Source organism: Trichomycterus rosablanca, chromosome 9 (assembly GCF_030014385.1).
Source record: "Trichomycterus rosablanca isolate fTriRos1 chromosome 9, fTriRos1.hap1, whole genome shotgun sequence".
Classification (NCBI taxonomy): domain Eukaryota; kingdom Metazoa; phylum Chordata; class Actinopteri; order Siluriformes; family Trichomycteridae; genus Trichomycterus; species Trichomycterus rosablanca.
The window spans coordinates 513,701-523,700 of record NC_085996.1 but is presented as its reverse complement, the minus strand read 5'-3'; the positions used below and the strand labels follow the sequence as shown (position 1 = coordinate 523,700).

General features: G+C 48.0%; 1 protein-coding gene across 3 annotated transcripts in view; it reads left to right on the top strand.

Moving 5' to 3' along the window:
* The window catches only part of meis2b (Meis homeobox 2b), a 22,221-nt gene extending 14,224 nt beyond the window's left edge, over nt 1–7,997 (top strand). For 2 of the 3 annotated variants that reach the window (XM_063002558.1, XM_063002556.1), the window contains exons 8-13: nt 3,337–3,476; nt 4,571–4,647; nt 5,211–5,269; nt 5,367–5,456; nt 5,613–5,675; nt 7,599–7,997. In XM_063002558.1, the coding sequence (XP_062858628.1) occupies nt 3,337–3,476; nt 4,571–4,647; nt 5,211–5,269; nt 5,367–5,456; nt 5,613–5,671 (425 nt within the window). In that variant the 3' untranslated portion in view covers nt 5,672–5,675; nt 7,599–7,997. Of the gene's footprint in view, nt 1–3,336; nt 3,477–4,570; nt 4,648–5,210; nt 5,270–5,366; nt 5,457–5,612; nt 5,676–6,811; nt 6,938–7,598 lie in introns of those variants that run through there. The other variant, XM_063002557.1, reaches the window with a different exon arrangement.
* The last annotated feature ends 2,003 nt before the right edge of the window (nt 7,998–10,000 follow it).

Sequence of the window (10,000 nt, the reverse complement as noted above, 5' to 3'; positions counted from 1 at the left end):
GGGTGAGGAGGTGAGATGAGGGGGTGAGGAGGTAAGATGAGGGGGTGAGGAGGTGAGATGAGGGGGTGAGGAGGTAAGATGAGGGGGTGAGGAGGTGAGATGAGGGGGTGAGGAGGTAAGATGAGGGGTGAGGAGGTAAGATGAGGGGTGAGGAGGTAAGATGAGGGGGTGAGGAGGTAAGATGAGGGAGTGAGGAGGTAAGATGAGGGGTGAGGAGGTAAGATGAGGGAGTGAGGAGGTAAGATGAGGGGGTGAGGAGGTGAGATGAGGGGGTGAGGAGGTAAGATGAGGGGTGAGGAGGTAAGATGAGGGGTGAGGAGGTAAGATGAGGGGGTGAGGAGGTAAGATGAGGGGGTGAGGAGGTAAGATGAGGGGTGAGGAGGTAAGATGAGGGGGTGAGGAGGTAAGATGAGGGAGTGAGGAGGTAAGATGAGGGGGTGAGGAGGTAAGATGAGGGGTGAGGAGGTAAGATGAGGGGTGAGGAGGTAAGATGAGGGGTGAGGAGGTAAGATGAGGGAGTGAGGAGGTAAGATGAGGGGTGAGGAGGTAAGATGAGGGGGTGAGGAGGTAAGATGAGGGGTGAGGAGGTAAGATGAGGGGGTGAGGAGGTAAGATGAGGGGTGAGGAGGTAAGATGAGGGAGTGAGGAGGTAAGATGAGGGGGTGAGGAGGTAAGATGAGGGGTGAGGAGGTAAGATGAGGGGGTGAGGAGGTAAGATGAGGGGTGAGGAGGTAAGATGAGGGGTGAGGAGGTAAGATGAGGGGGTGAGGAGGTAAGATGAGGGGTGAGGAGGTAAGATGAGGGAGTGAGGAGGTAAGATGAGGGGGTGAGGAGGTAAGATGAGGGGTGAGGAGGTAAGATGAGGGAGTGAGGAGGTAAGATGAGGGGTGAGGAGGTAAGATGAGGGGGTGAGGAGGTAAGATGAGGGGTGAGGAGGTAAGATGAGGGGGTGAGGAGGTAAGATGAGGGGTGAGGAGGTAAGATGAGGGAGTGAGGAGGTAAGATGAGGGGTGAGGAGGTAAGATGAGGGGGTGAGGAGGTAAGATGAGGGGTGAGGAGGTAAGATGAGGGGGTGAGGAGGTAAGATGAGGGGTGAGGAGGTAAGATGAGGGGTGAGGAGGTAAGATGAGGGGGTGAGGAGGTAAGATGAGGGGTGAGGAGGTAAGATGAGGGGTGAGGAGGTAAGATGAGGGGTGAGGAGGTAAGATGAGGGGGTGAGGAGGTAAGATGAGGGGTGAGGAGGTAAGATGAGGGGTGAGGAGGTAAGATGAGGGGGTGAGGAGGTAAGATGAGGGGTGAGGAGGTAAGATGAGGGGGTGAGGAGGTAAGATGAGGGGTGAGGAGGTAAGATGAGGGGTGAGGAGGTAAGATGAGGGGGTGAGGAGGTAAGATGAGGGGTGAGGAGGTAAGATGAGGGGTGAGGAGGTAAGATGAGGGGTGAGGAGGTAAGATGAGGGGGTGAGGAGGTAAGATGAGGGGTGAGGAGGTAAGATGAGGGGGTGAGGAGGTAAGATGAGGGGTGAGGAGGTAAGATGAGGGAGTGAGGAGGTAAGATGAGGGGGTGAGGAGGTAAGATGAGGGGTGAGGAGGTAAGATGAGGGGGTGAGAGGACATGAGGAGGTAAGACGAGGGGGTAAAATATGAAGGATTACAGAGCTTAACCCTACTCAGCACTTTGGGAACTAAATGGACTGAAATCAGCACCAACGCCAACCGTCATCTTGTGGAAAGCCTTCGCAGAAGAGTGGAGTCTGTTATAGCTGCAAGCCGATTCATCCTGTTGATGCTAGTGCTATTAATCAGTTAGCATAGCGGATTTGCTCTTAGCGTCTGGTTGAGAATGCTGTCTTAGCCTCACGTGACTCGTTCTATTCTCACTGGTTCCCTTGTGCGACTGGAAACAAACACCAGCGCATTAGGGTACCGTGCAGTGAACCATAGAGTGGAGCTTCAGTGGTGGTGGGTTAGCCACACAAGGAAACTCCCGGTGCTCCAGGTTTCACATAGGTTCCAAAACACCCAGAAGGTGGATTGGCTGCTTGGTGTAGGTGAGGTGGGCATTGCAGTGTTTTCGGGTGGCGCTGGACCCACCTCAAACCCCACCAGGATTAAAGCAGTTGGTCAGATTACATAAATAAATGAACCCCAGTTCCCTCAGAGCAGGTTCCTCTTAAACTCTGATGATCTGAGAGGTTCAGGATGTGGAGTTTGGAGAGATGTTCAGGAGAAGCTGGAGCAGCTCTGAGACGAATCGGGTCAGCGGTGAGTCGGACTTCGTGGACGGAGGATCTGAACGTTCTCCATCGCGCTACGTCGAGCATGAAAAATATGACGTTCGTTATTGCAAATCAAACCCAGAGTTCACATCGAGCTAATGACGCCGGACGTACGGCGAGACGGGGGGGTGGTGGAGGGGGGTGATGGTCAGGGTACGGAGAGGGTTGGAGGTTTTTCTGATTCTTGAACCGTCCAGCGATGTCGGTGCTTCTATTGTTAGACAGAACAACATAATATTTACTGTACAAATTAACATAAAAACATCAACTATAGGGTCGAAAGTATGTGGACGCCCTTCCCAATCGTTGTATCCAGCCACACACTTCTAACTTTGTGGTTGACAGTTTGAAGAAGATCCAAACATTTACATTTACTGCATTTAGTAGAAAGCAGATCGGTGATAAGGGCCTCACTCAAGGGCCCAACACTGGCAAACTGGCAGTGGTGGGGTTTGAACCAGCAACCTTATGATTACTAGTCCAGTGCCAGTACCTTAACCACTAGGCTACAACAGCCACATACAAACAAGGTCCATAATTGTCAAGAAAGCTTTGATGATTTTTGGTGTGAAGGATCTTCAGTGGTCTGTACAGCGCCCTGATCTTCTTCCTTAATAAACACCACTGGGATGAACTGGAATGCTGACTGCCTAGTTCTAGACCTTCCTGTCCAATATCACATCCTGTACTCTACTGACAAATTGTGTTTTGATAAAATGGGTACATAGACAAATTCCAGGAGCCCAGGGTTAGGGTTGGGTTAGGGTTAGGGTTAGGTTTAGGGTTAGGGTTGGTTTAGGGTTGGGTTAGGGTTAGGGTAGGGTTAGGGTAGGGGTAGAGTTGGGTTAGGGTTAGGGTTAGGGTACCCAGAGAGTACCTCCATGTATGGTACAAGAAAGGAGGAGATGGGTTCCAAATCCCCAAGCAGAACTTAAGACGAGAACTTCCACATGGAGGCAATAAATGAAGCTAAATAGATCATGAAGAACCTGCTGTGGTCCATCAGATATCTTCATGATCTAGTACTGATGTTTGGTCTCTTCTTCTGTCTCTGCTTTAGGAGACGGCCTGGAGAACTGCCTGGCGTCCCCGAGCACGGGTGACGAGGACGACCCCGATAGGAAGCGACAGAAGAAACGAGGCATCTTCCCCAAGGTGGCCACCAACATCATGCGGGCGTGGCTCTTCCAGCACCTCACAGTAAGATCTTGTCTTATTATCTCACACATCTCTTCTGAATGTAGATCTGAGCTCTGAGCTCTGATTGGTCAGATTGATGATTGATTGGTGTTTTATTGGTAAACAAACACACTGTGCGGCTCTCTGTGGTAAAGCAGCTGGAGAATATACACATATCGGAGGAGGAGGGTGCTAGACTGAAGCTCTCCTTGGCCAGCGTAGGGGTAGTAGAAGCAGCAGAGGAATTGTAATACGGAAAATGATATGCATCCTTTTCAGTATCAGTTTAGGGAAGGCCCTTTCCTGTTCCAGCATGAGCAAGCTCTATAAAGACATGAAGAAGCTCCAGCGTCCTGCACTGAGCCCTGAACACACATCCCGCCATCTGCGCTCATTCTCTGGCCTGAAAAAGTGGGTTCATCCAAGGTTACAGAGGTTACTGAAGGTCACGTTGGTTGCCTGGGGTCAGTGGGGTCTTTGGAGGTCAAATTCCATTCATTAACCCTCTTCCCAGCATCATCATTTAGGCCCAAAGCATCAAGACCAGCCTCACCAGTATTCACTAGTATATTCCTCCACAACAGACCTGGCCCTGTCTACCAAAACTGCCGTAATGTGAAGCATGATCCATCACTTCACAATTTGGGAGCTACCACACTCAACGATCAGCCACCAAAGTTGTCAGTTTAAACCTTGGAACATTAAGAAGGCTTTAGGTTTAGGATCTTGAGGTGCAAGATAGGACATACTGATGGAGAAGCTCAACCAGGTGGTCAGGGGTCGACCTTTTAGAGCTTCACGTGTATTGAGAAGAACCTTGTGAAGACTGAAGTCTGGGAGCGATGTGATATTTAGACCAAGGGCTTCAACAGGGAGGCCAGACAGAAGGACGTCACAGGTCTAACCAAACATCTCTGCTGAGGGAGGACTGGAGGTTACCAATATTACCAAGATAGTAAATGCTTGTGGACATGGAGAAAGGAGGCCACCAAGATCCCATCCATACTGACGCCAAGGAGCCAAATATTAGCATCTCAGTTTTGCTAGCTGTGCCTGTAACGTTACTCCAAATTTAAAGTATATTTGCTAACTCCACCTCCTTCCTCTCTCTGCAGCATCCATATCCATCAGAAGAGCAGAAGAAGCAGCTGGCTCAGGATACCGGACTCACCATCCTGCAGGTCAACAACTGGTGAGTGATTCTTGACCTTTCATCAACTCAGAACAGCTCTGAACCAGGACATTACCAGCAGGTCCTTCGACTATCATACGTTTCATGGAGCATCTCTCACGTCCACTGACCACTTTGGGTGGTCATAATGATCTGGTCCTGACCAAAGTCCCTCAGGTCTTTATGATGATCAGATCTGCTGCATTCAACACGAGAACCATGAGGAACCTCCATCAGCCTGAGATCTGGTGAAATGTGTATGCCATGGTGGTTCTAATGTTCTGGCTGGTCAGTGTGGTCGGATGTATTATTAAAACCACACCTGAGACCAGAGTCTTGGGTTCAAGTGTCAGGAGTGTTACCAGTCTAGACAGGGACCTTCAGACACAAGTAGCAAAATGCTGGATTGGGATTCCAGTCTTTTCCTCTGGAAGAGGGAGTCCTCCTGCCTGGTTTTTCTGGAGGAAGTGACATCGTGAGGTTGTTTATGGTCCACGGATCTCATTAGAATGAGCGTAACGTACCTGATGATGCTGGATCTAATCTAACACCACTTCTGTCCGTCTCTATCGTCGCGTCTTCAGGTTCATTAACGCTCGCAGACGAATCGTCCAGCCCATGATCGACCATTCCAACCGAGCAGGTACGCTGCCTCTACCTCGACTCCTCTACCTCGTCCTCGTTCCTCGTCTGTGCTGATGTGAGCTAACCTCAGTTCTCTCTCCTCTGGTTCACTGTAGTGGGTCAAGGAACTCCGTTCAGTCCCGATCCTCAGACGATGGGGAGCTTCATGCTGGACGGACAGCAGCACATGAGCCTCCGACCGCCCGGTACGTCACGTATATACACCATCATCCTGAACCCTGAAGCTTGTGGTTACAACCGTCTCCGGTCTTCTGGCCTTCAACTGGCCTTCCCCAAACTGTTCCACAAATGAACATGATAGGAGAACATGTTAGTAAACGGGTGGTTGTTTTGTGTTGTAGGTCCGATGGGAGGAATGGGCATGAACATGGCGATGGATGGACAGTGGAACTACATGTAACCAGGTGAGGAACTTGGTTCCACCTACCTCTCTCTGCTTAGATGTAGCTAGTTCCCTTTGTGTGTGTGTGTGTGGGGGGGGGGGGTGAATCCAGTGGCCTGTCCAGCACCAAATCCTCTCTAAAACCAGTCTGACCAGTTAAAACCAGCATGTCCAGTACCAAATCCTCTCTAAAACCAGTCTGACCAGCATGTCCAGTACCTGATCCTCTCTAAAACCAGTCTGACCAGTTAAAACCAGCATGTCCAGTGTCCCAGTAAAACATGAAGCTGCTGAAGCTGGTTACCAGTTAGCTTTAGCTAGTTGAACCAGAGTGTTTATGTTAGCAGCGTTAGCTGATTTCAGTCATTTAAATTGTCCAAATCGCTTTGACCGTTAGCTCATGATTAGCATCCCCTGCCAGGCTTTAGCTAAGTGCGCTGTGTGCGCTAATCGTCTTGTTAGCCACTACAGTGCAGAGACGAGACGTTTTATCTGCTAGCGTCTTTTCACAGCGTCGAAGCCTCAGATTATATTACAATTTAGCCGCCAGCCATCTTGAATTCCCGCTTCTCCTCCCCTCCATTTCCTAGCTTGCGCTTCCTGGCAGGAAAATCTGATTAGCGCTTATAGCGGGAGCGTCGCTGTGATATTCCTCCGTCTCGGATCTGTCCGTCGCCGCGCTAATGAAGATGTACGACGCACCGGCGGCGGCGGGTTTTATTTAACCCACACTCCGGCGCCCAATGAGCCGCCTGCTAACCAAACTTAGCATGATTAATAGCGCTCTTTATATGGAAATGAGCGCACGCACACACACGCGCACGCTAGCGCGGCTACGTCTGGATTAAACACAGACTGAAGCGTTTCCACACCGCCGAACCCGACCGCGTTTATAATTAAATTAGCATAAAACATTTATTAACATCGGCGTTTTATTCACAGGGACGGTTCTGGATTCCTGATTTAATCGCTATCAGAACCATATGCTAACTGAGCGCCGCTAATGAGCGCAATTTGCTAAGAAAAAAAAACAGGGCGCGTCTGAGGGAGGCTAATAAATCCAGATTACTGTATTAGTTATCAAACGCTAATGTTTAGTTTTGTCAGGATAAAATATTCTTGTATGTAAGAGCATGGAACAGTCGTCTCTCTGTCCAGGTCAGGAGGAACACTCAGAGGGAATCTGTTAAAGGAAACGTTTCCCATTAATTACAAGTGATCGGAAGACTCTGTTCACGGTCGAACGAGCTTCATTTTCATGGTCCTAGAGGCTGATGTGTGATGAAGGACGAGCCTGTGATCATTTAAAGCCGGCTGGACTGTGGTCAGTGTCGTCCACGTCTCAGCAGCTTCAGGTTGATGACAGACTCGGTTTAGAGGTTCAGGATTATTCGGTATCGGTGCTGAACGAGGAACCGGATTCATAACTGTGGTAATTATTAAATAATGATGAATTATTACAGCAGAATCAGTAGGGCATGAGATCTAAACCCTTTTTCTGCTATTGACCCATCACTACCTCAGTTAGGGGCCACTGGCTTTAAACTGGTTGAATCATTTGTTGGAGGATTCGTTAAATGATTCATCTGATGATTCATTGGCTGATTTGTTTGTTAAACGGTTGGATGATTCGTCGGATTATTTGCTGGATGATTCTTTGAATGATTCGTTCGATGATTCATTGGATAAATCATTAGATTGGATGGATGATTTTTGGGTGATTCGTTCAATAATTTGTTAGATGACTCGTTGGATGATTCATAAAATGATGAATGAAATGATTTGCTGGATGATTCTTTGGGTGATTTGTTAGATGATTCATGTTTTTTATTAGATGATTCATTAGATGATTAGTTGGATGATTTGTTAGATGATTCACTAAATGATTCATTAAATGATTCTTTAGCTGATATGTATATTGTTCATCTTTATTTTCTCCCTGCAGCTCTTCGTGGCAGCAGATCGTTCGGACGCCGTTCACATCGAATCAGAAGGAGGACGAGGACGCCTCATCTGATGTGATCTGATGTGATCTGATCTGATGTGATCTGATCTGATCTGATCTCCTGAGCTTTTGTTTCTGGTGTTTTTGTAATGAAATAATTTAAATCGATTGGTTAATAATTTATTTATTGGAGCTTTTGAAGAGGTTTCTATACTTTCTGGATGATGGATGATGACCTGTGGCTGTACAGATGAATTTAATGTAAACTTTCTGTCCCGGTGTTTAAACCTTAAACTGAATTTAAATCAGTGATTCATTTGATTTGATGATTTTAATTTCATGTGTTTCATGTTTTATGATCATTTACGTTTCACACCTTCTTGTAATAAAAGTTCTTTTTCAGAGTAATTTCACTTTCTCTGTGTTTGTGTTTTTATAAAAATATAAAAAATTCTAAATAAAGAAAGAAAATAAACCGTAATAAAAATAAATCCGGTGGGATTCTGATCTCTGGGCGCCCCCAGCGGTCACGATCAGCAGTGCAGACGGTGCAGCAGACAAAATTGGCCACTAGTCTGCTGGGTGGGAAAAGACGGGAATAAACGTGGGCGGGGTCTTCTGCACTGTGTGAGGACCCTGGTTAGCAGTCCGAGTACAGCCTGTACAGAAGTGGAGGAACGTGGAGATCAGCGCGTGACTCTCCGTGTGTGAGACCGACCTCACGCACCGATCCACCGAATAAGAATAATAAGGAATAAGGGTCGGAGGGAGGGCGTGTCAGGAGAACATACCCTCCTCGTACACCATCAGGGTCTCCAGCAGAGGAAGAGGAACCGGCTACGACTAAACTGGGAGAAAACGTGAGAAATAAAATATTATAAATAATAAATCAGGTGTTAAATATTGATGTGGAGAATAAAAGTGAAGCACGTAGACGGGTAGACAAAAGTGTTCTTTTCTCTCTTTATCTCCCAATTTAGTCATATCCGATTCCACATGGTGGAGATCCACCACGTCTTCTCCACACGTCTTCTCCACCACGTGTCCAATAAGCGAATCTGCGGCTGCTTTTTATCACCTGTCAGCGCTGGGTTCTCACAGAGAGCCGTATAGCGTACGGAGAAACACTCAACAGCTCTGGGATGAACCGGAACACCAACTGATCAATCAGTGCCCAGCTGTACATGTACAAATGCTGCAATCTTTTGACAGAACGGGCACAAATTCCCACACACAGACTCACTTTGGTCGTATATATTGTACATATATTCTCTGTTCTGTTCCAGTTCTGTCGCCGCTTCTTTTCGGTTCTTTCTTTGTTCCTCGTTCGTTTGCAGCGAGCCGGCGGCGGCGGCGGTGGTGTGGGTGGGTTTGACGTGGGGGGGTTGTGTTACCGGAGCGAGGGGGGGTGAGGTGATGAACGGCCGGGTCATCCATCACCCTCCGTATTCGTTTAGCAGCGTAACGTGACAGCGGCGGTCAAATAGCGTTTAGCGCACGCCGCCGCTGTCAGGGCCATGACGGATGAACCCCACCGACCCGCCAATCGGGAGCCGGCGTGAGCATTAGCATAGTTATCAGGGCCCACACGCGCTCGCCGGCGCGGGTCATTCATCATCCGGGCCGACACCTGTCCGACCCACACAAAGGGGCCGAGCCGCGCTCGTTAGATGGGATCCGACGGCGCGGAGCGAGACCTTCTCCTAGCCGTCGCTAATTCTGCTCCGTCTCGTCCTCCGCACATCGCTAAAAAAGCAGCGTGGCACCGGTGCTAAGACACAACGCGGTCTAGTCACGCCTTAAAACAGGTGCAAAAGGAACACCTATAGGAAAAACTAGCCGTTACCATACTGACAGACCTCACAAAGAGCCTGGCTAACCCCACGATCCTCAAGCTGAAACTCCCTCATGATAAACCTGGAGGATTTTGGTTTAGTTAGCGTATTAGCCATGACTTAGCATTCATAGTGATCTGTGTGTAAAGTGTGTGTGTGTTTCAATGTGTGTGTGTGTGTTTTAATGTGTATGTGTGTGTGTGTGTTTTAATGTGTATGTGTGTGTGTGTGTTTTAATGTGTATGTGTGTGTGTGTGTTTCAATGTGTGTGTTTGTGTATGACTGTGTGTAAATTTGTTTGTATTCTAATGTGTGTTTGTGTAAGTGTTTGTCAGTGTGTTCTAATGTGTGTGTGTGTGTGGGTATGTGTGTGTGTGTGAGTGTGTGTTTTAATGTGTGTGTGTGTGTGTGTGTGTGTGTGTTTTAATGTGTGTGTGTGTGTGTGTGTGTGTGTTTTAATGTGTGTGTGTGTGTGTGTGTGTGTGTTTGAGTGTACGTGTGTGTATGTGTGTGTGAGTACGTGTATGTAAGTATATGTATATGTGTAAATGTGTGTGTATAAATGTT